General features: G+C 45.5%; 1 protein-coding gene across 1 annotated transcript in view; it reads left to right on the forward strand.

Annotated features, from left to right (window-relative positions):
* The window catches only part of CACYBP (calcyclin binding protein), a 57936-nt gene extending 49555 nt beyond the window's left edge, over window positions 1–8381 (forward strand). Inside the window, exon 6 of the mRNA XM_030206302.1 lies at window positions 7434–8381. Coding sequence (XP_030062162.1) covers window positions 7434–7590 — 157 coding nt within the window. The 3' untranslated portion in view covers window positions 7591–8381. The remainder of the gene's footprint in view (window positions 1–7433) is intronic.
* Window positions 8382–26851: the final 18470 nt, after the last annotated feature.

The following is a 26851-nucleotide window of genomic DNA, read 5'->3' on the forward strand; positions in this document are numbered from 1 at the left end:
TTCTTGCAGTCGAATTTGGAACAGGGGAGTCACAGTACTTGCTGGGGGTCCTCGAGCAGCTTCCTTGGCCACCCGATCAGCATGGCGGTTCCCTCGGGCCACTGGAGTATCTATCCTTTGGTGTCCCCTGCAGTGAATAACAGCTACCTTCTTAGGGGCCCACACAGCCTCTAGCAGCTGAAGTATTTCAGGTCCATACTTAACAGGTTGGCCTGCGGCATTTATGAGTCCCTTTTCCTTATACAAAGCTCCATGAGCGTGTAAAGTTGTGAAGGCATACTTGGAATCAGTATAAATGTTGGTTACCAGTCCTGCTGCTAACTCCAGAGCTCGTATGAGGGCCACAAGTTCTGCTTTCTGGGCTGAAGTTCCTTGGGGCAGGGCTCTTGCTTCTATCACCTTGTCTTCTGTCACCACAGCATAGCCTGCCAATCGCTTAGAGTTCTCCACGTAACTGCTTCCATCTGTGAAATAAATTACATCTGGGTCCCTCCACGGAACATCTTTAAGATCTGGTCGACTGGAGTACACTTCATCCATGGTTTGGATACAATCATGATCCGGAGGTCCCTCAGATGCTGGCAAAAGAGTGGCGGGATTAAATGTAGCCACTGTTTCCAGGTGTATCCGTGGATTCTCACACAAACTAACTTGGTACTTAACCATGCGGTTATTTGTAAACCAGTGGTTGCCCTTATACTCCATGAGGGTAAGAACTGCGTGGGGGACTTTAACAACCAGTTCTTGCCCCAAGGTCAGCTTGTCAGCTTCCTGGACCAGTAAGGCTGTTGCTGCAATGGCCCTCATGCAGGCTGGCCATCCTTTAGCCACTCCATCCAGCTGTTTAGACAGGTATGCAACAGGCCTCTGCCAGGATCCCATCATCTGGGTCAACACTCCCAGAGCAACCCCCTGTCGCTCATGGACATACAGTGAGAAAGGTTTCTCCACATCAGGAAGGCCTAACGCAGGGGCTTGGAGTAGGGCTTTCTTTATGGCAATGAAGGATTGTTGAGCTGTAGGTCCCTATTCAAATGGTTCCTTTTCACCCCCCTTTGTGGCTTGGTAAAGGGGTTTCGCCATCAATGCAAAATTTGGAATCCAAATTCTGCAGAATCCAGCTGCTCCCAGAAACTCCCTAACTTCTCTTCTGGACTTGGGTTGGGGAATTGCAGCAACTGCTTGCTTCCTACTGACATCCAGTCTCCGACTTCCCTGGGAAATACAGAAGCCCAGATACTTCACTTCTGACTGACAAAGTTGGGCCTTTGAGCGTGAGACCTTATAGCCTGCATCCAAGAGTAACTCCAGCAATTCTCTGGTAGCCTCAAAACACTCTTCCTGGGTCACTGCTGCAATCAGGAGGTCATCTACATACTGGAGTAAAACTCGCCTGGAAGGCTCAGATTTAAAAGTCTTAAGGTCTTGTCCTAGGGCAGTCCCAAAAATGGTGGGGGAGTTCTTGAACCCCTGTGGCAGGCGGGTCCATGTATACTGAAGCTTCCTTCCTGTTACTGGGTTTTCCCATTGAAAGGCAAAAAGCAGTTGACTGGCGGGGGCCACCCGAATACAAAAGAAGGCATCTTTTAGGTCTAGTGTCGTGAAATGGGTAGCTCCAGAAGGTATCAATCCTAGCAGGACATATGGATTAGGCACTACAGGGTGTAATGAAATAGTGGATTTGTTAACCACCCGTAAATCTTGGACTGGCCGGTAGTCCTCAGTCCCTGGCTTCTGAACTGGCAACAGTGGCGTATTCCATGGAGACTGACAAGGACGAATAATTCCATGGGATAACAGACGATTCAGGTGTGCTTGGATCCCTTCCAGAGCCTTTCTGGGAATTGGGTATTGGCGAAGATGGATTGGCCGGGCATTTGGAAGTAAGTCTACATGGACAGGAGGAATATTTCGGGCCAACCCTGGGGGATTATCTTCTGCCCATACCCCACTGACCTGAAAGCTGTCTGCCAGGGGTAGGTCAACTTGGCCCTGCGACTGATGCAGCCGCCATTCTTCTTCAAGGGGGCAGCAGAAACTCAATACCCTTAGGGCTGGATATCGGGGGCCGAAAGGAGACCGAAGTCTGGCCATCAGAGTCAAAGGAAATTTGGGCCCTAAGCTTGGACAGCAGGTCTCGACCTAACAAAGGGATTGGACAGTCTGGCATATACAGGAATTCATGAGTGACTGTGTGTGAGCCTAACTGGCATCTACGGGTCGTCAGGAAGGGCCTCCGGTTCTGCACCCCCGTGGCTCCCACCACTCGGACAGTTTTTCCAGACACAGGCGCTAATCGCTCCGTCACAACAGAATGTTCAGCTCCTGTATCAATCATAAATGGAATTGAGCGGCTCCCTATAGTTAACTTGACCAGTTTGTAGGAACCCGGTCTGTCCTATTCGTCCCATTCTGCCATCTCGGCTATCCCGATGATGTCAGATTCAGGAGGCTCATATCTTCCCTCTCGAACTCGGCCTCGGCTTCCTCAATCTCCTGGTCCCCTTCTCAGTCCCTGGCGCCTCTGGGGGCATTCATCTTTCCAGTGCCCTCTTTCCTTACAGTAGGCACACTGATCCCTCTCCAATCTTGGTCTGGGATTCTCCCCCCTTGGCCGGGATTGATTGAAGGAATCTCGGGGCCTGGCTGGTGGTCCGGGGTCCCACTTTGGCTTCCCATTAGCTAGAGGTCGACCTCGATTAAGGGTGGAATTAGTAATGGCTGCCGCTAAAAGGTCGGCCTTCTTCTGCATCTTCCGGTCAGCCTCTCGACGCACCTCCTGATCTCTATTAATGAAAACCTTGGTTGCGATCTCAATTAGCTGGGTGGTATTCATCCCTGCGAATCCCTCTTGACGCTGCAACTTCTTCCGGATATCTGGCATACTCTGGGCCACCAATGCGCTATTCACCATTCTCTGGTTTTCTAGGGCTTCAGGATCAAATGGGGTGTATGTTCTGTAGGCTTCAATTAGTCGCTCTAAAAAGGCCCCAGGGGATTCAGTTGCCCCTTGGAGAATTTCAGAGACCTTTGCCAGATTAATGGGCCTCTTTATGCCTTTCCTCATACCTTCCAGCAAGTCCCGGCAATAGCCAGACAACAGTTCATAGTGCTGCCCATTATTTGGATCCCAAACTGGAGCTGCGCGAGGAAACCGAGCTCTAACCCATTCCTCTAGGTTCTGTGTCCCCTCGGGGGCACGCGCTCGCGTGATGGCCTCAGCATTTTGCAAAATCTTCCGCCTCTCCTCAGTTGTGAAGAGGGTCAGGAGAAGTTGTTGACAATCAGTCCAGGTTTGGTTATGGGTGGCCATAATGCTAGCCACTAGGTCCACCACTGCCTGAGGCTTTTCAGTATAAGAGGGGTAATGCGTCTTCCAATTCAGGAGATCGGTGGTTGTGAAGGGTACATACTGATAGGCCTGTGCCTGTATAACCTGACCCTGATTATTAGGATCCGGTCGAGTGGTAGTTACCTGACGGAGTGGCAGAACTCTCGAGGAGGTGGGAATGGAATCTGAGGTAGAGCTAGGAGCTACCCTCCTATCATGCTCAAAGGTGATTGCAGCAGGTCTAACCCATTCAGGGGAGGTAGGTTGAAACCCTGAGGGATGGGGAGGGGTACTCATAGACTGAGAGGTGGTCACAGGTGAGTCAGTCCATTGAAAGGGATGCCGGGCCCCTGATGAGTGGGGAGGGGTATTAGAAGGAGAGGCTGGGCTGTCAGGAGTTGAGGAGTCAGGGAGTGGAGCCCAAAGCGGGTCTTCGGAGGTTAACAGGGAAGGATGTGGCAGAGGAGGGTAGAGACTGGCTGAAAAGTCCAACCTAGGATGTGGTGGGGTTCGCACAGTGGGGGAGGAACTATCCGGAGAAGCCTGTACTGGAGAAGCTTGGGCTGGGCGGCGTGGATCTCTAGGGGCGGCACGGAACCCCAACAATGGGCCATAAGGTGGTGGCTCAAGATCTGAGGGGTCATCAGAGAGTATGGGTTTCTCAGACAGGGTAGGGGCGGAAGCCACCGATTGGGTGGTAGGCTTCCTAGGGCTCTTTCCCTCTTCTAGTTTAGATTTTCTAATCTTTCTTTGAGCACGGCCTAACATGAATTTTACTGGGGATCCCATATAAGTTTTCAACCAAGAGGGAGGGTCAGTCACAAGGCTATCCCAGGAATCTATATAAGGGAGTTGTTCAGAATATTCTGGTTCTCCTACAACTATGCTGTAGACCTTCCGGATTACTTCAATATCTAAGCTGCCACTAGGGGGCCACCCCACTCCCATAGATGGCCACTCAACTTCACACAAGGTTCTTAAAGTACTTGAGCTTAAAGTCTGTCCATAGTCATTAATTAAAAATCCTTTTTTAAAATTCTTAAGCATACAATCTAGGGGGGTAGCAATTTGTCTAGATGATGTCCCACCCATAATGCTTACAGTTACAACACACAAAGAGGGGGGGGGGAATTTTGAAAGTGCAGTAAGGGGTCCGCACTCTCGAGACACTAGGTAGACAGACAGCAATCGCTTCCTTCCGTCGCTGGCCAATTGAACTCGCGTTAATTGGAAACGCAGCTATAAGAAGTCCGCACTCGTTTAACATTCACGCATCACACATTCCATACAGAAAATCCCACCCAACAATTTCAGATTTCTCAGATACAGATAAGCTTAAGCGGTTTCGCTTCTAATCTCCACTAGACTAGAAGGTACTAGGGCCTTCGCTGAGAGTTGATCAGGCTCTCCTTCCCCCAATTTTTGAGGGGCTGGTTTACAACTTTCTAGCTAGAATTATAATACAGAATACAAAATACATACCCGGCGAATGTTCTCCAGTCAGTTGGGTGCTGGGATTAATGCAGGATTCAGAATCCCACCGCTGCCACCAAGAATTGTTGCAGGAATTGATGCATGAATTTATGATACTTCAGGAGTCAGACAGCACACCAGAATGAGAGAGAAATCTTCTTTATTTGCCAGCAAACAAAGTAGAACATCAGCATTAAGTCTCTTCTTCTCTTTCTCAGCTCTCTTTGTCTCTCTCTCAGCTCTCTGTGTCTTTCTCTCAGCTCTCTGTGTCTTTGTGGCTTCTGTCTCAGCTGCTTCTCTTCTTATGCTGTCTTCTCCTTCTTCTGTCTGTTCCTTCTGTCCTTCTCTTTCTTCTGAGCTCCTTCTGACGTAACCTGCTTCTTCTCCCACTTAAATACAGTTCTATCTAGCCTAGCCTAGCCCCCTTACTCTCCAATTGGTTAAAGAATAGATTGATTACCTTGCCTCAACCAATCAGTTCTATACAAATATCAGTTACATAGGTTCCAGACATCCTAAACTGACCTGTGACCTGGGGCCCCTTACACCAGACATTTGGTCTCCAGAACTCCTGCATGTTATTATGATTGATTTCTCATCTATAGCTTAACCTGGGTTCCCTTAGAGGATAATGGATATTCTTACATTTATTATTCTCATATTCCTAGTACTAACTGCTAACTAAACTCTGGCATTCATTAAAGGGGTCAAGGGCCAATCTTACTTAATAGCATACATATCAGGTTATTACTTTCAAGACCATTTCTACATTTTACCTATAATTAATCAAGGAGAAGAGAGCTGACTAGTCCTGACCTCTTTCACCTATCAGCTTATACATTGAACCAGCCAGAACTGCAGATAACTTAAAACACATGTTGGCCTCTTCACTGCAGTCCTTGCTTAGAAAGTCAGACAAAGAATTGAACAAATATTCTACATAGAAATTACAGAATAAAACATATTCTAAAATAAGCATCCTTATAAAACATATTCTAAATATCAAGAACTTCTAAATAATATTTCAGCCTATTCCTTAAACTACAATGTGTCATATGTCTGGCTCATGCCTGCTTGCAAAACTATTCAATATGCCTAATAGTATACAGATGTTGAGCTAGCATTCATCATTCACAAGGGTGAAAGAAATTCCTGTCTCTGACCTTTTTAACCTTTTGCTCGGCAAGCTAGACATTGAAATAATATGAACCATCTGGCATTTCTTCATTTGCAGGGCTGAGAATTTAAAATAGTATTTGAGCACCTTTAAACAGAATTAACCCTTAATATGATTTCTTATATATATTATGCCCATGGCTGCCTCAGTGCTAAAAGAGAGAATATTGAAGCTGTCCCACTGGAGATCAAGGGCATCAAAGATAGCCCAAAATGGGCAAAAATGCTTTTTATACCAACTTTGAACGCTTATAATTTTTCAACCACTTGAAGGAAAGTGCTGCAAATTGGAATGCCTCATTACAGCCGTGCATTTAGTACACCTACCAAAAATCAACCTGAAAGGCCAACTAGTTTAGAAACTACAGCAGCCTCAACATCGCTGTAAATTGATTTTTGCCGTTTTTTTGGCAAAGTTTGAGCCTAAACCATTCAAAACGTAAGAGGACTAGGAACATGGGGTTTTGCCAGTTCATTAAGCCCTAAAAGTAGTACAGGTTCTCCAAATATCCCCCTTGTATTACTAAAACTTCCAGTTTTACAGCTTCTGGAAGTTGGCCCAAAATGTCATTTTTGCTCAGGCGACATTTTGCAACCCTTTACTTGAGGTCCCCTAGAACCTCCAATTTTTAGTCTTTTGAACTAACATTTTGCACAGCTTAGTTTTTTATCATACAGAAACTATGTACCAAATTTCATCAAAATCTGAGATGGTGAGGTGGGGACGACCTTTAAAATTGGTCCACTTGACACGGAATGACTCTTCTGCGTTTCTCTTGTACTTTGCTGTGCATGCTCTCATCTGCCTTAAAAAAAAAAATAAATTATTGGCTGGTCAGGTTTTATTCTTCTGCTTCTCCAAATGTAAAATTTATTGTATCTATATTCTAACTTTCATTGTCTAAATGTTAGCTCACAGCATTACTAGATGTATGTGAGAAGCTTAAGGGTTTTTTCTCATTTTGTCTATAGGGTTAAATTCTTGGTACATTTATTCTCTGGTCTGACAGTTTACTGGTTGGTGGTAGTGCAGATTGTGAATTTAGGGACAGAATGCAACCTTGAGTTGCAGTGTAGTTTGCTGTAAAGTGTGTGTTCTCATGAGCTGTTGATTGATGAGAACTAAAAGCTTTTTAAACGGTTTATCTGGCTTGGAAGAGTAAACAAAATAGGGAGGTAATGCCAGTCATGGTGGTGATAGAACAGAGTGAACCATGTCATGAACATGGTTTAAACATGGTTACATAAACCAGGAGAGGGAGCCAGTGAACTTGCCAGCTGCAGTCAGGGAACAGTAAATGTTACAACCTTATAATTTTAAATAGCTTAGACAAGTTGATGTCTAAATGCACTGTACTTGGGCTTCTGTTAATAGTATGCGGATCCCTATCTGAAACCTTACTGACTTAACAGAAAGCATGCCTTGATTTTTGGTTTGTTGCTTCTTCCACAGAAAGCCTTCTTTTGATACTGATGCGGATCCCAGTGCTGGGCTGATGAATGTTCTGAAGAAAATCTATGATGATGGTGATGACGAGATGAAGAGAACCATCAATAAAGCCTGGGCAGAATCCAGGGATAAACAAGGGAAAGGGGATTTTGACTTCTGAAGAAAAGGAGCCAAATGCCAACTTCTCTCCTGGATGCTTTAATATAGACTTTCCAGAGGGAATTATTCCAGAAATCAGATCAACCAGTCTGTTGACAGATTTTCAACAAAGGCATTCAGCTGTTCCATCATTTCAATATGCTTATCTGAAACTTGTGACTTGGTGAGACCTTTCTTTTTTGTCTTCCTCAGCAAGGAGGACGAGGTCTCGGAATATGGTAGCTGAAAGATTGAATCTAAATGTATTCCCCACTGCCCCTTTTAATGTAATGAATGGAAAAGAACAGTCATGGGGATGAGATGCTAAAAGCTGCCTTTCTATCAAACTTTTAAATATAATTCATTTGTTCTTCCTTTTTCTCCTAGTTTCCCTTTTAGTGTGCAGACTAGGTGAGCTTTGCTCTATCTCCTCTTTGTGCACAGTGGAAGAAAGATACCTTTGCATCAGATAAGCTCTTTGTAGGGTTGCCATCACCTTTATGCTGTATTATCAGGCAATACAGAATGGTACCTGCTTGTTAAGTTATGTGATTTTATGGCACAGAAAACGTGTAAAACGAAAAGCTCATGAATTAACTTTTCATCAGGCACTGCATGAGAAAATGCTGTTTTATTGTACTTTGTCTCTCGGTGGGCTGATTATAAAGGCTAAGCACCTGTCTTTTAGTGCAGAAAATACAGACATTCCCTTTTTGTTACTACATACTGTAAGTTAATGGGCCCAGTTTTTTGTTTACATTTTAATATGAAATGTAGTTATAAAAGAGTAATAAATCCCACATTGTTCTGTACCTTTCAAACCTCGTGCGATCCTTTTGGTCATGTGTGTTAGTTTCACTTTTGACTGTGGAAGAGTGAATTCTCGAGAGTAGACTGTAAGTAAAATTGGGGTTTTCAAAAAAAAAAAAAAAGCTTCTGCCTTTTTTCCTTAGGCTTGAAAATAGTTTCACAATTAAGGATATACCTTCTGTAGGTAGATCCCTGCTTTCTGTCAGCTAGCGTTAGTTGTTAGTGCTGTATTACAGATAGCAGTCTGCTGCTATTTGAAACTCAATAAGGTTCAGTATAACAGCATCTTCGCTGATAATGCTGAGTTGCTAAGTAGGAACTTTAGGAAAATGTTTCAAAGATCTTAAATTTCTGAGCATGTTTAAGCCCTTATTTTAAAATAAAGGGCCATGCTGTGTAGCATAAAGCCAGTTCTACCTGCGAAGTCCACTTGTTCATGTGGAGAGCGCCTGGACATGGCTGCTTCTGCAGTGGGTTTATCTGCAGTAGCTGGAGGGCCTGATCTCCAGTAGCACTATAAATCATGGGGATGTGGAAGCATTGCATAGCTCTGCCATATAAGACTGCTCTCCAAACCCCCACAATTTAAAAAGGTGTGTGACCAAAGTCTTGAATACTCTGATTTGCACTGTGAACTTGTGAGTATAGCTATTTTGGATGCACAGTTGGGTAGGGGTGTGTTTTTGGTTTTTTTTTTAAATTTGGGGGTGGGGAGGTTTACTGAGGTGGAATTTGATTGAGCTTCTTATACCTTGTAGCACTAATTGTTTTTTCCTTGTCACTTGCAGCAGATGAATCCAGGAACTAGTGGGTTAAGTCCGCCTACCAGCAGATGGCGATAGAGATAAACAAACTAAAGGCAGTGATACCAGACGGCCAGCTCCTCCCTCAGTCAGTATGTCTCTATCTTAGCAGGTGGTGGACGGCTTTTTCTTCAGCTCCTGGGCCCAAGGCCTCTGAGGGTGCTCCTGGGCCGGTGGCCAGTTTGAGCCAGGGTTGGCGGACTGGTGGTGTCCCTTTGGCAGCATACACAGTTGCTGGTCCCTGCTGCACCTCAAATTCCCTCTGAACAGGCTTTTGCTGTTCCTTTCCTTCCCTGTTTGTTTCTGCCTCCTCACTAAAAAAAAAAAAAGAAAAGAACCATAGAATTTATTTAAGAGAAGCACAGGGAAGTGTGTTTTTGCTGAGAGCAGGTTTGTGTTACTGCTTTGAGTCCTGTTTTCTGTTGCCTGCTTGTCTGAGCCTGCCTCGAAGTGGAGTCTGAGAAATTTTTTTTTTTTTTCTTCGGCTCAGCTGTCAGTTCCCGCGCTTTCCCGGTCCGGGGTAAGTCCTGCTGGGTTCCTGTTCGGGGGCGGGCGATGGCAGCGGAAAATGGCATCCGGCGGCAGGCCTTTGCAGCGCGGGGTGCACTGATTTTGCGGGACTCCACGGAGCGGTGGTCCCCCCCCACCCCGAGAGCGTGCTTTCCCACCCGGAGCCTGGTGATTCTCGCAGCATTTTGCAATCGGTTGCGGAGCTGGCTCCAGTAGCGGTTTGGGCAAAGCTTCCCCGCTGATAGAGGGGAGGTGGTGCAGGTGCCATGGCTGCGACCTCATCCGTTGCGGGGGAGGGGTTTACGCCAGAGTTTATTTTGCTACTCCCATCAGGCGTTTTTGTTGAAATGGGCCTTGCCCCCCTTTCAGGGGGTCTGGGGGTAACCAAGAGATTTGTGATTTCTCCTCCCTTAAAAAGCCTAGGCTTTCTTTGGGGTCTTAGGAGGGGTCCTGCATATGGTCGCCTGCAGCTTCCTCCGTGGTGGCTCTCTCGGAGCAGACAGGGGTGGAGGACGGTGACCTCACTGACCAACTGGAGGACTCTTCCGCCGTGAGGATTTTCCATAAGGAAGAGTTGGCCTCCTTTCTCTCTCAGGCGCTGGAAGCCCTGAATATAGAGGACCCTGAGCTTGCAGCTTCTCAGGCGGTCCAACCCCAAGATGCCTAGTATCAGACGACCTTCAAAGGCCTTTCCGGTACATAAAGCTATTGAAGAGTTGATTTCGGCCCAGTGGGCGGATCCGGATGGGGGGCTGAAAGTGGCCACTTTATCTGGTTTCAGCGGACCCTTTAGAGTAGTTTGCTCTGCCTAGGGTGGATGCCCTGGTGATGGCGGTCACGAAGAAGACTACTCTTCCAGTGGAAGGTGGTGTGGCACTTAAGGATATGCAAGACAGACGGCTAGAGGCCTCTTTTTTTTTTTTTTATTCATTTTACTAATTAACAAGCTTTTACACTTGAAAGGAAATACAGATCGAAAAATGTTATATTAAAAGAAAGCAATAAGTAGAAAAGAATTTTTCTTCTTTAGACCCCAAAAATAATGGCGGGAGCATGTAAGGAAATAGAAGACATTATATAGCATTATTAAGACACAGAGAAATAAGCTTAACACGACAATCCGATCTTTATATTCAAATTATATCATCAAAACTGGGGGTTGACGATGATTCCAATTGTTTTCATATCTATGAACGCTTTAAGTTGTTCCGGATGATAAAAAATATATTTTAGCCCCGTATATTTAATAACACATTTGCATGGGTAGTTCAAATAAAAAGAAGCTCCCAGCTTAACTACTTCTGTTCTCATAGAGAGAAAAAGTTTTCTCCTTTCTTGTGTATGTTTGGTTATATCCGGGTACATCCAGACCTTTTTCCTTTGAAACGGCACTTGCATCTTCTTAAAATGCATACGTTTTACCGCTTCCAAATCTTGTTGAAATATAAAGGTCACTATTAAAGTCGTTCTTTCTGATTCTGCATTTAAAGTAGTTTCTAATATCTCTGACATGTTCAATCCTTCATCTCTATTTACTGATGGTAATGCTTGCAAGGAATCTCCCTCTGATTTTTTTCTTGTTTGTATGTAGAATATTTTATCCAGCGGAGGAATAGTCTCTGGGGTAAAGTTTAGTACCTCTAAAACATACGTCTTGAAGGCGTCTTGTGGGTTAATCCCTAATTCCATAGGAAAATTCAAAAATCGTAAATTTAGCCTCCTGTTGTAATTTTCTATCTGTTCAAGTCTACGATGAATTGTAGAATTATCTTTAACAACTGAGGTTGATATCCCTTGTAGCTGGGAGATTTCTTGTTTTAACAACAGTTAACTGCTCTGTGGTTTCTTGTTTATATGTAGTAAAAGAGAGTTTTACATTTTCAACAGTACTTACTAAAGCAGTAATGTCATTAGCAGATTTGGTAGTCGTCAACTCCACTCTCTGGAGAGCTTCCCAAATGCTCTCCAGAGTCACTGCTGCAAATCTGTTTTTCAGAGCGCCATGCTCTGCCTGGGTTTTTCCACCCAGGCCTCCTGTAAGACTCGTCTCTCCTGTTCCTCGATCGACGACCATACCCGATTCCACTTCCGGGTTGGGCAGGTCTCGCCTGGAAGGACGTTCATCAGGGAGCAGCGGAGGATGATGATCCGGAGGGGAGAGTGATACTTCAAGCCCCAAATTGGTAAGGGTGTCTTCCCCCGAAGCGATAGCAGGGCCTGCTAGAGGCCTCTTTAAAAAGTGCCATTGAGGTGGCCGCTTTGACACTTCAAGCTTCTGTTTGTAGTTCCTCGGCGGCTAGAGCTTGTCTCAGTTGGCTACATTCTGTCATGGATTCGATTTCGGAGTCTGATATGCCGGAAACTCCTCAGATGTCGCTGATGGATATTGGGCTGGTGTACTTGGCGGATGCCTTGTATGATTTGGTCTGTGCTTCGGCCAAACTCATGGCCTTGACCGTTTCCTCTCAGCGTCTTCTGTGGCTCTGTCATTGGGCTGCAGATATGGCCTCTAAGCAACTGCTCATTAAATTGCCTTTCCGAGGGAAATTGCTTTTTGGGGAAGACCTAGAAAAGATTGTTAAAGATTTGGGGGATTCCAAATCTCAGCGTCTTCCGGAGGATAGACCCAGTCTACTTCGAGGCAGGGAGCCTCAAGGTCACGTTTCAGAGAGACGCGACTGTATCGCCCGGGGCGGTCCAACGCAGCCTTTCGGCATCCTCGTTTGGGCAGCGTTCTTCCTTTCGCAACGAGAAGCGTCCGGCTGGACCCCCCTCTCGTCAGGGGCTCCTTCTCGGGCCTCCCAATGATGAGGCGCAGGTCCACTCGGGAGGAGAGCAGATCGGTGGTCGGCTTTCTCTGTTTCTTCCAGAGTGGGCCAGAATTACTTCGGACCAGTGGGTTCTCGATGTGGTGCGAGAAGGTTACTAGCTAGAATTCTTCTCTCCCGTCACAGACTTTTTTTCTGGAGTCCCGCTGTGTATCACGGGCCAAGAGGACAGCGGTTTTGCAGTGTTTGCGAGACCTGCTAAGGATAGGGGCTATCGTGCTTGTTCCTCCTCTTGAAAGGCGCACAGGTCGGTACTCATCTTCTTTGTGGTTCCAAAGAAGGGAGGGCTTTTCGGCCTATTCTCGATCTCAGAAAAGTAAACCAGTTTTTGTGGGTTTGTCACTTCCGCATGGAGACATTAAGGGCAGTTATTGCTGCTGTTCAGGCGAGTTTTTGACTGCTCTCGATTTGAGGGAAGCTTACCTGCACATTCCCATTTGGCAGCCCCATCAGAGATTTCTCAGATTTGCGGTGCTGGGTCAGCACTTCCAGTTTTGTGCCCTTCCTTTGGGAATGGCCACTGCTCCACGCACTTTTTCCAAGGTCATGGTGGTGGTGGTGGCGGCGGCGGCATTCCTGCGGAAGGAGGGGATTCGAGTGCATCCATATCTCGACGACTGGCTGATTTGGGCGACGACAGCAGAGGAGAGTTGAGTGGTCACCGACCGAGTGATTGCGGTGTTGCAATCCTTAGGTTGGGTGGTCAATATGGACAAGAGTCATTTGGTTCCTACTCAGTCTGGAGTATCTTGGAGTGCAATTCGACACGAAGCGGAGGAAGGTGTTTCTCCCCGAGGGGCGAAGGATCAAATTGCTTTCTCAGGTTACGGACCTTATTGCGTTGTTGCGCTCCCAGAGTGTGGGACTATGTTCAGCTCCTCGGTTCCATGACGGTGACCTTGGAGGTCATTCCATGGGCAAGGGCTCACATGCAGCCTCTTCAGAATTTCCTTTTGAGTAGATGGTCGCCGACGTTGCTGGATTACCAACAACGCCTTCCTTGGTTGAGCCGGGCCAGGGACAGTCTCGCATGGTGGCTCCAGTCAGCCAATTTTTGCAGAAGGGTGTTTCTCTGGCGTCTCTCAATTGGGTGGTAGTTGTGATGGATGCCAGCGTTGCGGGCTGGGGAGCCCATTGTCTTTGAGTAGCCCAGGGATAGTGGACTCCTCTCGAAGCGACTTGGCCGATAAATCGTCTTGAGTTGCAAGCAGTCGTGAATGCGCTGCGGAGTTTTCAGGACCTTCTGCAGGGGCAGGCGGTTCGTGTATTCTCGGACAATACCACGGCGGTGGCCTACATCAATCGGCAGGGGGGCAATCGTAGTCTTCCCTTGGCAGTGGAAGTGTCTCGTCTTCTAGTATGGGCGGAAGCGCATGTTCAGAGTCTGTCGGCAGCGCACATTGCGGGCCAAGACAATGTTCAAACGGATTTTCTCAGCCGGACTCTTTTGGACGCAGCGGAATGGACGCTGTCAAACTCTGCTTTTCGGCTGATCTGTCAACGTTGGGGAAGACCGGTAATGGATCTCATGGCCATGGCTTGCAATGCCAAAATTCCCCAGTTCTTCAGCCACAAACGGCAGCCAGGATCTGCAGGATTGGACGCTCTTCTCCAGCCATGGCCGGAAGAACAGCTACTGTATGTTTTTCCTCCATGGCCTCTGATAGGGAGAGTTCTTTGCCACATAGGGCGGCATCGCGGGCCAGTCATTCTAGTGGCCTCAGACTGGCCCCGACGGCCGTGGTATGCGGATCTTGTTCAAGCACTCTCAGAGCCACCATTGCGACTTCCGGTGACTCCCGATCTGCTGCATCAAGGGCCAGTTCAGATGGAAAATCCCTCCCGCTTTGCTCTTACGGCCTGGCTATTGAGAGGCAGCAGCTGAAGAAGGGATTTTCAGGACCAGTCATTGCCACTCTTTTGGGGGCACGGAAGCAGTCTACTTCAGCAGCGTACGCACGAATGTAGAAAGCTTTCTCGGCGTGGTGTGCTTTGCGTGCTGAATCGCCTTTTCAGGAGGACATTCCGTTTATTCTGGAGTTCCTTCAGGATGGTCATCAAAAGGGATTGGTATATAATTCCCTTCAAGTGCAGGTGGCCTCGCTAGCTTGTTTTAGGGGCAAACTGGACGGTTTCTCTTTAGCAGCTCACTCTGATGTGGTCTTGTTTCCTGTGCGGGGCCCTTTGGCTTCGGCCTCCTCTGCGGGAGCTGTGCCCGGCGTGTCATTTTGAATGTGGTACCTTGAGCCCTCCAGGCCCCACCGTTTTAGCCGTTGAATAAGGTTTCTGAGAAGGACCTAACACTTAAGACAGTGTTGGTGGTGGCCATTGCTTCGCCTAGGAGGATTTCTGAAATTCAGGCTTTGTCTTGCAGAGATCCTTTTTTTGCAGTTTTCTGAAGCAGGGGTGTCAAATCAGGACGGTGCCGTCGTTTCTACCTAAAGTGGTTTCGGCCTTCCATGTCAATTAGGTGGTTTATCTTCCGTCTTTTTGATGAGAGGATTATCCGGGGGAGTTTGCCTCGCTACGTTTCCTGGACGTGCGGAGAGCCTTGTTTTGGTACTTGCAGATCTCTAACGAGTTTCGACGCTCAGATCATCTTTGTGCTCTTGTCGGGATCGAAAAGAGGTGAGGCGGCTTCTAAAGCTTCCATTGCTCGCTGGATTAGGGAAGCCATTGGAGTGGCGTATCTGCTACAAGGGTGGGCGTCTCCAGTGGCCCTGAAGGCGCATTCTACTCGGGCACAGGCGGCTTCTTGGGCGGAGGTGTCGGCCTTATCTCTGGAAGAGATTTGTCGGGCGGCTACTTGGGCTAGACATGTCTGCTCAGGAGGATGCGAGTTTTGGGGCGGGAGTGTTGGCCCGGGGAGTGTCGGCTTCCCACTCTACTTAAGGAATGCTTTGGCACATCCCACTAATTCCTGGATTCATCTGCTGCAAGTGACAAGGAAGGTAAAATTATGTCTTACCTGATAATTTTCTTTCCTTTAATGCAGCAGATGAATCCAGGATCCCTCCCTGGTTCAGCCAACGGTTTTTTCAATTTCTGCGCAGTGTGGCTATTTTTTTCCTTCCGGGTTCTCTTTTGCAGAGTTCAGACAGATATGGGAACATGGAAAGGATTCTGATTTCTGGATCAAGTTGCTGTTATTTTGAAGTTCTTATTTGGTTCTCTGTTTTTCATAGGATGGTTTCTGGTTGTTGTTGGTTTCATATTTTTGGCCTTGGCAAATGCTTACAAATGATATACTAACTGAGGAAGGAGCTGGCTGTCTGGCATCACTGCCTTTAGTTTATCTCTATCTCCACCTGCTGGTAGTTGGACTTAACCCACTAGTTCCTGGATTCATCTGCTGCATTAAAGGAAAGAAAATGATCAGGTAAGACATAATTTTACCATATTTATGGATGACATTTTATTCACCGTTACATTGCTGGTGTTGACCTTACAGGAGATGGATGATGATTGAAGATTATTCACTGTTTGATCTTTCAAAAATGTTCCTCTTCCAATGTCCTCTGGAATTGATCCCCCATGCTCTTGGGCTAAGTATTTGTTTTGTATAACTGGTTTTTTTTCCCTTATGCTTTCATATTTTTTGCTTTACTTTCCTGTTCAGTTTTCTTTGTATAACACCACTGTTGCTACACTTGTATACTCCTGAAATCACTTCATTTTCCCCTTTTCCATTTCCCTATACTGTACAAACTCCTCTTACTTAGCAACTTTTCAGTATATCTCCTGCCGTCTCTCTCTATACCCCTCCCTGTGAACTCTTCATCTGTACCCTTCTCCACTACTGACTCCAGATTGGTTTTTTTTCCCCCATCTTTCTTCACTGTATACCTAGAATAGACTCCCCAAGTCTCAGTATGTCATGTTCTAGCCCTATTCAAATTGTGCTAAAAGACCACCTTTTTGAGGCTGCTTTTAACCCTTAACCCGTTATTCACTTGATTACTATACCTGTTTTTAATCATTCCTGTCTGGTGTTCCTTCTGATGTTTTTATATTGTTGTACACTGCTTTGTTATACAGGAAAAGCAGTTTAACAAAGGTTTAAATAAGCTATACAATAGAACCAGTGAAGATTCAAATGTTTGTACAGTAGTTTTCGGAAGTCTTAAAGTATTGGATTATTTTTAGTGATATGTATTATTTTATGTTAAAACTAGTAAAAAAGGCCCGTTTCTGACACACATGAAATGGGCGCTAGCAAGGTTTTCCTCGGAGTGTGTATGTTTGGGAGAGTGTATGTGAGAGTGGCTGTTTGAGAGTCAGAGTGAAAGTGTGAGTGTGTGTGAGAGAGAGAGAGTGAGTCTGGGTGTGAGTGTGTTTGTGAGAGAGAGTGTGTGTGAGAATGAGAGTGTGTGCAAGTGTGTATGTGAGACACAGTGTGAGAGAGAGTGTGTGTGTGGGCGAGAGAGAGAGTGTGTGTGAGACACAGATTTTCTGTGAGAGTGAGTGTATGAGACCAAGCGAGTGTGTGAGTGACTGTGGCACATAGAGAGTGAATGTGATACAGTGTGAGACAGTGTGTGAGAGTGAGAGTCAGAAAGACATTGTATATGAGAGAGAGAGTGTGAGCCCTGCCCTCCCAATCCATGCCCATCTGTCCCCTGCCCCCTCCATTCATCCCTATCCAGCAATTCCCCTCTCTCCCTGAGCCCTGCCCTGCAATCCATATCCATCCATGCCCATCTGTCCCCTCCATTCATCCCTATCCAGCAATTCCCCTCTCCCTGAGCCCTGCCCTCCCAATCCATGCCCATCCATGCTCCTCTGTCCCCTGCCCCCTCCATTCATCCCTTTCCAGCAATTCCCCTCTCTCCCTGAGCCCTGCCCTGCAATCCATATCCATCCATGCCCATCTGTCCCCTCCATTCATCCCTATCCAGCAATTCCCCTCTCTCCCTGAGCCCTGCCCTCCCAATCCATGCTCCTCTGTCCTCTGCCCCTCCATTCATCTCTTTCCAGCAGTTCCCCTCTCTCCCTGAGCCCTGCCCTCCCAATCCATGCCCATCCATGCTCCTCTGTCCCCTGCCGCCTCCATTCAACCTTTTCCAGCAAGTCCCCTCTCTCCCTTCCATGACCCCCCTCGCATCCATGCTCCTCTCTCTCCCATGTCCCAGCCTGGCCCACCCTCTTCTTCCCCCCCCCCCCCTTCACATCCATGCTGTCGTTTCTCCCCTGTCCTCCCGCTCCCATTGTTCAACTTTACTGGCCACCCTCTTCTCTCCCCCCAACTTCCTTTTTTTTTTTTCTTCTTTTTAAATTTACCTCCGTGGCGGTTCCGGCAGCGAAGCGTCAGGGAAGGAGGCGGCGCTCCCGACGTCTAGCCTTCCCTTCGCTGTGTTCCGTCTTCTTCTGACGTCATCCTTGATGTCAGAAGAAGGCGGAACACAGCGAAGGGAAGGCTAGAGACGTCGGGAGCGCCGCCGCCTCCTTCCCTGACGCTGCGCTGCCGGAATTGTTTGTTTTTTTTTCCCGCCCTCGACGTCATGACGTTTGACGCGAGGGCGGGGCAGAGACGGCTGGCTGGCTTGAAGGCTTCACACCACGAATCCACGAACCCTTCAGCCTGGGAGTGACGTCAGATGGCTTCAGAACGTTGTCCTCAGAACGTTGAGGGTGCGTTTTATTATATTAGATATTTGATATATTGCCATTTCTGGCTTACAGATCATAGCAGTTAAATTCATTTAAATGCCATTTAAATAGAACAGCTGGCTCAAAACATTTGTTGAAACTTTCCATAAGCATTTATTTATGCAAGCTTTTTTACTGAGCCAGCTAAGTTACTTTGGAGCTTGTGAAACAAGGGGGTCTCTTACAAAAGGTTAGCTAGAGTTATCTGCAGCAGGTCCCATTTTATTCCTATGGGCCCTGCTTCAGATAGCTCAAGCTAATCTTTAGTAAAAGACCCCGTAAGTTAAGTTTTTTGTCTATTGGAATTGATTAAATAGGAGAGGACACTATCATACCATAAAATCAGCAAAATAACACACCAAAGTCATAAAACTTACATCTAGAGCTAGTACATTTATATTCTTTCTACACATCAGTCAGCAGGTCCTGGCTCCATCTCAAACGAATGTTGAAAACATGAGTTTTAAGGAGAAATTTTAAAATTGACAAAGGCCTTTCAGACCTTATGGTTGTCGAGTCATTCCACAATTTCAGGGCTAGGAGGGTTTTTGTTATATCCTGCACCATATCCTAGAATAAGGTTATGAGCAATAAAAGTATATATCTAAATAGATGGCTGGGGGAAAAAAAATCTGTTCTCAGATATATCTTCTGTTCACCTGTTGGGCACATACAACCCTCATCTTTTTATATCCAGTTGTCTCAAATTTCTTTTTGACATCTAAAGAAGATGTTTACATTTTTGTGACTGATGATCTTGGTTTTGCACAGTAGCAGAAATTTGCCTTTTATCGATGAGATTTTCTGTAAAAGAGCAGGGCTGAGCTGGGCACACATGGGGCGATGGTCTTGCATGTTGCTAGGACAAAACAGCTCTTCCAGCACTTAGAAATAAGTGACACATTTCTTCAGTTTTGTTTTTTCTACTCTGCCAAATGAACATGAAAACAGTTCCAGTTCTTATAAAAAGGCTACACCTCTGCATTTTCCAACATTTTTGGTGAAGTCAGTTTATTTTAGATTTTTTTTTTCATGTTTTCACTTGGGGTTTTGTTTTTTATTTTTCTGGCCCCTATGATGTGTCCCAGCCAAAGTCAATGTTACACCCCTTACTGTTGTATAAAGTGCTTAATCAGCCTCTATTCTGACCTCAGACAAGCTGACTGGAAGTTTGAGTAAATAACGCTGTAAACCATGGTGGCTGATAGAGATCACTGCTCTGCTAAGGAACAATTGCCTTAAGCAAACTTTGAGTGCTACTACACTAGTTTCCTTATCTCAAGCATCTAGTAAGGGTCTGTAAGGTGATGGGAAAATGGTGCAGGTAGAAATCTGAGGACACATCAATTTAGATCCTTAAAGGGCAATCTTATCTCTTGAGAAGTTGTGATTTCTATAGCGACCTATGTTTGTAGCCCTTGGCAAAAAAAAAACTATTGATACCCAAAAGAAAGGAAAGAAGTACTATGGTTAGCTGAATTTTATATTAAAGATGCTCCTATATTGTAACATAGTGGATGATAACCAATATGGTCCATCTAGTCTACTCTGTTGCCAGGGCAACTTGCAGCAAGTATATGTGGTGCAAGTTAGTTTCCCCGTGACTGCTTTGGTTAATCATAATACTCATTTCACAGCTGTGTTGAGTTGAGATACTCCATTCTCTTGCCCTTTAGGAATTCACTGTGTTTATCCCATTCCTTTTTGAATTCCAGCACTATTTGAGTTCTCTCTCTGGCTAATGTAAGCCACATTGAGCCTGCTTGATTGTGGGGTATAAATACACTAATAAATTTGTGCCTCTTCTCCTTTGGGATGGCATTCCAGGGTCATCTACTATTTTTTTCCTGTGAAGAAATATTTGCTGAGGTTGCTTTTGGTTCTACCTCCTTGTAGCCTCATATCACGCTGTCTAGTTCTAGAATTTCCTTTCATTTGAAAAAGGCTTGTTTCAAATTTTTAAGTATCTCGTCTTGTCATCATCCTCTACTAGTGTTTGTGTATAAAATATATAGATATAGCTATATATAGATAGGTTTTTTTTTTTTTTGGAGACCATTCTCTTTACCTTTCTGTGTCCTTAGTGAGATACAGCCTCCAAAATTGGATACAGTTCTCTATGGGAGGCCTTACCAATGTCTTGTACCAGGAGCATTTTCATCATCTTCCTACCCCTCCATACATCCTAGCATCCTTCTGGCTTTGGCTACCAGCTTGTCATATTGTTTTCCCGCTTTGAAATCCCCAGATAGTAACACACACACCATTGTCTCTCTCCTGATCAGTGTACTTCAGCCTCTCCATTCCTATTGCATACAGCTCCCTTTGTTTCATACCCCAAATGCATCACTGTCCTTTGCATTAAAGGTTAACTGCCAGATATTCAAACTAGTCTTCTACTTTTTGTAAAACACTTATTATTTTGCATGTTTCCTCCAGGGTGTCCACTTTGTTGCAAGGCAGAGTTACCAGTGGGTCTTCTGAGAGCTAGGAAAGGTCAGTTCCTTAGCCCTCCGAAGACCCATTGGTACTCTGCCAGAGATACTCTGGGAGTATATAAGGACTACATTTAGGATTCTTCTGTTTCTTATTGAAATTGCCTTTAGGGGAGCCTGGAGTCCTTTGGTAATTTTCAGTCCTTCTCAGTTTAGAATTCAAGATTCATTGTGGTTTCACTGGTGGCTGTAGCTGCACCTGGGAGCCTTCTGAGCTGGAGCCTTCTTTCTTGAATGGACCTGAGTTTGAGGATCATTAGCTCTTCCTGGATGGTGACTGCTTCTACCCTGAAGGTCCAAATTTGAAGACAGTTTGGGCCTGGTGGCTCACAAAAAAATGAAGGGTTGACATTTAGTTTCAGACTTCCCTGGGCTCCAGAGTCCATGCTTACAGCAGTCTCCTTTCCCTCCCTTCTCTATTGGAGGCCTCTGTACCCATAGACAACTTTTGGTGAAGACGAGGAATGGTTTTGCTTGGGTTTTGCCTCTCACTTCTCCCTTGGACACATGGGAATTTTTAGTACACATGGAGGGGCATAATCGAACGGGGATGGCCATCTCTAAGGGCGCCTATCTCTAAGGACGTCCCGGTGAAGGACAGGGAATCCCGTATTATCGAAACAAGATGGGTGTCCATCTTTCATTTCGATAATACGGTCGGGGATGGCCAAATCTCAACATTTAGGTCGACCTTACAGATGGTCATCCCCAGTTTTCGGCGATAATGGAAACCGAGGACGCCCATCTCAAAAACGACCAAATCCAAGTCATTTGGTCGAGGGAGGAGCCAGCATTTGTAGTGCACTGGGCCCCCTCACATGCCAGAACACCAACTGGGCACCTTAGGGGGCACTGCAGTGGACTAACTGATGCACTAACTGAATGGAAAAAGGCATGCAGTGGTCACTAACCACCTCCCACCCCGAAAAAAACAACTTTAAAAACTTTTATCTTTTTATTTATTTATTTTTTTTAGAGTATGGGTGAAGGATGTCCCTCGCTATGCCTCCGTGACGGCAGTTGAGGACGTCCTTCGCTATTTATTTAGATTTTGCTCACACCTTTTTCAGTAGTAGTTCAAGGTGAGTTACATTCAAATACACTGGATATGTCTATGCCTCCGTCCCTGCAACGGCAGTTGAGGATGTCCTTTGATATACCTCTGTCCCTGTGATGGCAGTTGAAGATTTCTTTTGCTGTGGCAGTTGAGGATGTCCAAAATGTGGATGTTTGTGAGAAGGACGTCTATGCCTGTTATGCCTCTGACACCCCCTTTATTTATTTGGATCACAAGTAGCAACAGTGGGATTTGAACCGGCCACCTCTGGATTGCAAGACCAGTGCTCTAACCACTAGGCCACTCCTCCACTCCCTTGAAATTTGGCCATCCCTGTGGGGGGGGGGGGGGGGAGGGGCAGTTGAGGGCGTCCACGCCCTTGTTATGCCTCCGCTGGCACACACATACCTCCCCCCCTCCCCCCACAGGAATGGCCAAATTTCAAGGGAGTGGAGTGGAGGAGTGGCCTAGTGGTTAGAGCACTGGTCTTGCAATCCAGAGGTGGCTGGTTCAAATCCCACTGCTGCTACTTGTGATCCAAAATCCAAATAAAGGGGGTGTCAGAGGCATAGCAGGCATGGATGTCCTCACAGAAACATCCAGGCATGGACGTCCTCGCAAACATCCACATTTTGGACATCTTCAACTGCCGTTGCAGGGATGGAGGCATATAAAAATCCACCTTGTAACTCACCTTGAGCTACTACTGAAAAAGGTGTGAGCAAAAAGGACTGACATTGTCATTGTCAGGGCGCATATGTCTAATTCGCATGGTAATTCTCCCCAGGTGGTTATATGTAATGCAAACTCTGCCTTTGCAGTTGTTACAGAACGATATAAGGATGTTTTACCGTATAGTGACGAAGTTCTGTTGGGCATATAAGAAGGCAAAGGTGCGAATGTCACTATTACTGGGGGGGTGGAATCAGGGAGGAATAGGCTTGTCCAATATTAAATATTATAACCTTGCATGCAATTTGAGACATGTGCGGGATTGGATCTATAGCTCGGATTATCACACACCTCTGGAAATAGAAAAAGAGCTATTTAAACCATATCAGCTGGTGTCATTACTGCAAGGGGATAACAAGTCTTTGCCTCAGTTGATGAGAAAATCAGTATTGCTAAGCCCCGTACGGGAAGCGTGGAGATTCCTGGGTAAACAATTGGGAGGTGACCCGAGGGTAACAGAACTTCTAACGATAAGAGGGAACCCAATGTTCAGACCTGGACAAGAGAATTTGGTGTTCAGGCGGTGGGAGGCTCAGGGTCTCCATAACTTGGGGAACAGTGGTAGATCAGACGGGTGCCTAGAGCTCTGGACATGTTGATTCCGCGGGAATCAATTCGCTGGGGTGACAATTTTGCCTACTGTCAGCTGAAACACTATGTTCACTCTCTTGACAAAGAAGCACTTAAGTTTAAATTGGGAGAGAAAATACAGAATTTATTAACGGAAATTTCAGAGGAAGCACCAGCCATATCCAAGCTACAGAAGAAAATCTGGACATTGGTACCTGGGAAGGAGCTGACCCAGCTTAGGAGAAGATGGGAGTTGGACGTGGGATGTGATCTTGCTTTTTGGGATATTGCAGCTCATCTTAAGGGTATTCTCCAATTAATTAGCGGGGCAGGATATCGAGAATGTGCATATAGAATTGTTCACAGAGCCTATTTTTCACAGGTCCAGCTATTTCGGGCGGGGGGAATTGAAACACCTACCTGCCCGAAGTGTAAAGCTGCTGATAATTCTCTATACCATGGGCTCTGGGAATGTCCGGTTATAAGATGTTTTTGGAGGAGGGTGACAGCTTTCCTCTCCCTTTTGACGTCAAGCCATGTTCAGTGGACACCTATTCAAGTGATGCTTGATTGCCCGGGTTCCTTTGGGAGGCTCAGAGCAGGAGAGGTGCTGTTGTGCCGTAAGCTATGTTTGATTGCGAGAAAATGTATAATGCAACAGTGGACTTCATTGGATGCACCAGAATTCTGGTATTGGCGTTGTTACAAGAAAGTATTTATTTTGGGGAAAGAGCTCGAGAGCACTCGCTACTGTTTATAATTTAAGAGCAGGTGCTGTATTTATAAGTTGTAGGATATTAATTTCTCCACCAATCACCAAAGGTGATAATTGCAATAAATTAAATATATTAAGTATATATATATATTCAATATACTCAGAACACAAAGAGACCGTATTTTTAGCTTCAAAAAGGTTGATTTAATATACAATTGCACACGAGAGGTAGGTTTTAAGAGATCTTTACAGGTAATCTGTGCATAAAAATAGAACAAAGTAGCAGGTAGGTTAACTTACAAGTCCTTGTTACAAGCATGCTGTGGTCCAGCTGATTGATGAGCACATGTTTCAGGAGCAAGGCATCAGCAGACCCCAAAGAGAGCAGCAGGTCCCAAGAGGGGCGAGCTGGGCTGTTTCCAGGCCTTTTATAATGTTAGCAGAGAAGCATGCTGTGTGCATGTCTTGGATATTTTGCAAGGCATTATGGTTAATGTAGTCTGTTCACATGACCACATTATAAGTCCTTCCTTTCTGCACATGTCTGAAAGCTGATGGGAGGGGCAGGTATACCTTTGACAAGCAAATGTCCTGTTTATGGTCTCCCCTCTGAAGTCTTTTGTCTTCAATGGGTTCTCCAGACTCTCTGTCTCCTTGCATCCTCTGGTTAGGTCCAATCTTTGTTGTGTTGATCAGAGGAATAGAGTCAATTTAAAACTTTAAAGCAGTCTTAAGTCTTTTGTTTTGAGGAATGAGAAAAGGCAAGGTGAGGCCCCAAAGGGAGAGGGAAGAGGGCTTTTGGAATGAGACTATTTTCTCTGCTGCAGTGTCAAATATATATTTTTAAAAGATACACAAATATATTGGTGTATATATAATCCAGCAAATATGCTACATATTTCAGTAATAAACTGATACCATTACAGCGTAACCAAATACATCAAGTACTTACATGGGAAGCACAAGAGGTTAGAGGCTCATTTAAACGTAAAACCCGATTTTTGAAGCTCTGGAATTCTTACTTAGCCAAGTTATCACATCAGGGGAGAAGCCTAATCCTTAACAAATTATGAATATAGGGGGTAAAGGTTTGATGTTTATGTAGAGAATCTATATGAGATAAAAGTGGGGGGGAGGGGAGGGGGGATATAGGGAAAATTTAAGAAGGTTCAAAAATATGAGAATGGATCTGGACGATGAGTTGTTGTATAACTTGAAGATATGAATGTATATACTTGCTGAAGATTGTAATTCTGAGTTTATTTTTTGATCTCAATAAAAAAAGTTGAAATATATAAAAGGTGTGAGCAAAATCTAAATAAATAGCGAAGGACGGCCTCAACTGCCGTCACAGGGACGGAGACATAGCGAAGGAGGTCCTTCACCCATACTCTTTTAAAAAAAAAACAAAAAAAAAAAACAACTTTTGTCTTTTTTTTTTTTTTAAGTTTGTTTTTTTTTTCAGGGTGGGAGGTGGTTAGTGACCATGAGGGAGTCAGGGGAGGTCATCCCCGATTCCCTCTGGTGATCATCTGGACATTTAGGGCACATTTTAGTGGCTTGGTTGTAAAAAAAAAAAAAAAGAAGGACCAAGTAAAGTCGGCCAAGTGTTCGTCAGGGACGCCCTTCTTTTTTCTATTATCGCTTGAGGACACCCATCTGTTAGCCATGCCCCAGACCCGCCTTCGCTATGCCTCCAACACGCCTCTGGGAACTTTGGGGACGCCCAAAATCGACTTTCGATTATGCCAATTTGGGCGACTCTGAGAGAAGGACGCCCATCTCCCGATTTCTGTCGAAAGATGGTTGCCCTTCTCTTTCGAAAATAAGCCTGATGGACTCCAACCTTTGGGTCCCAACTGCTTTCATCCCTGAGTCTTGGGCTTAGTTCCCTAAGTGTAGGCCTGTGACTTGGGCGCAACTCTTGTTCTGGTCTTGGGGCTCCATGACCTATTTTTTTCTTGTCTTCAGGCATTGCATGTTCTGGACTCAGCCCGGTAGTTGGTAGCTGGCAGTTGTCAGCAGTGCTGGGTCCTAGGAAAGGCTAGGTTCTACGTTAAACAGTGAATACCCCCCTTGCCTTTCTTGATATAGAGTGAAAGTGCCCTAGGGACCTTTGCAGTGTCTTAGCCCTGAACTGTCTGGCTCCTTTCTGTCCCTCTCCTCTTAATGTATCTAGGAGATTGGAAGAGCAGGTACCTCCCATTTGTGGAAGAAGCACATTCTTGTCCCTTCTCATGGGTTTTTTGTGGGCTTTTGTTTGGTCCATGCCTTATGTAATCTTGCCTGGGAATGTTGTAATAATGGCTAATGCTGCCAGAGGAGGAATGCTGTATTGACGACCGGTTGGTTGTTATCTAGGTTCTTCTTTTGCTTGTTGTTTGAAGTGGTATTAGGCCTCCCTCAGGAGCTTCTTCAATCCTTTCTTTAGATATTTAGATTCCCTGACTTCTGCTGTGACTTTTATGTCTAGTTTCAGATATAGTCTAGTGCCCAATTTAGCCAAGACTTCTACTTCTTTCTGCTGGGCCTCTAGTGCTGAGCAGAGTGGCTTTTATGGGAACATGGCCACTTCTGGAAGTCACTATCTTGAGGTCCCTTTGTGCCAGATTGCTGTTGGGGGCACTTGTAGCCTTAGTTCTATAGATCCCATGCTCTGTCTTGACACACTAACTTAGTTCTTTACAAATCTATCAATTCAGTGTAGAACTTTCTAGTCTATAACCATGGGTTGACCCTGATTGGTTGGCCATTTCAGGAGAGATCCCTCCATAGAAGGATTTTCTTGTCTGTTTTTGGATTTTTTTTTTCTTGATTTGGATTTTGCTCACACCTTTTTTCAATAGTAGCTCAAGATGAGTTACATTCAGGTACACTGGGTAATTGTCATTGCATCCCACCCTGGTGCCTTATAGCTTTTGTATGTCCCACTTGTCTGGACTGGTCTAGTGGGATAAAACAAAATTTCCCCTTCCTTACCTGCTAATTTCCTTTTCTTGAGTCATGCTTAGACCAGTTCAGAACACACCCTATTGGGTGATAGAAAAGGAAGATCGTTCCACCTTTTATGGCCTGCTGCTTTGTGGACTGGCAGGCCTAGTATGGATAGATGCT

This window comes from Microcaecilia unicolor, chromosome 6 (genome assembly GCF_901765095.1).
Source record: "Microcaecilia unicolor chromosome 6, aMicUni1.1, whole genome shotgun sequence".
In the NCBI taxonomy this organism is placed as follows: Eukaryota; Metazoa; Chordata; class Amphibia; order Gymnophiona; family Siphonopidae; genus Microcaecilia; species Microcaecilia unicolor.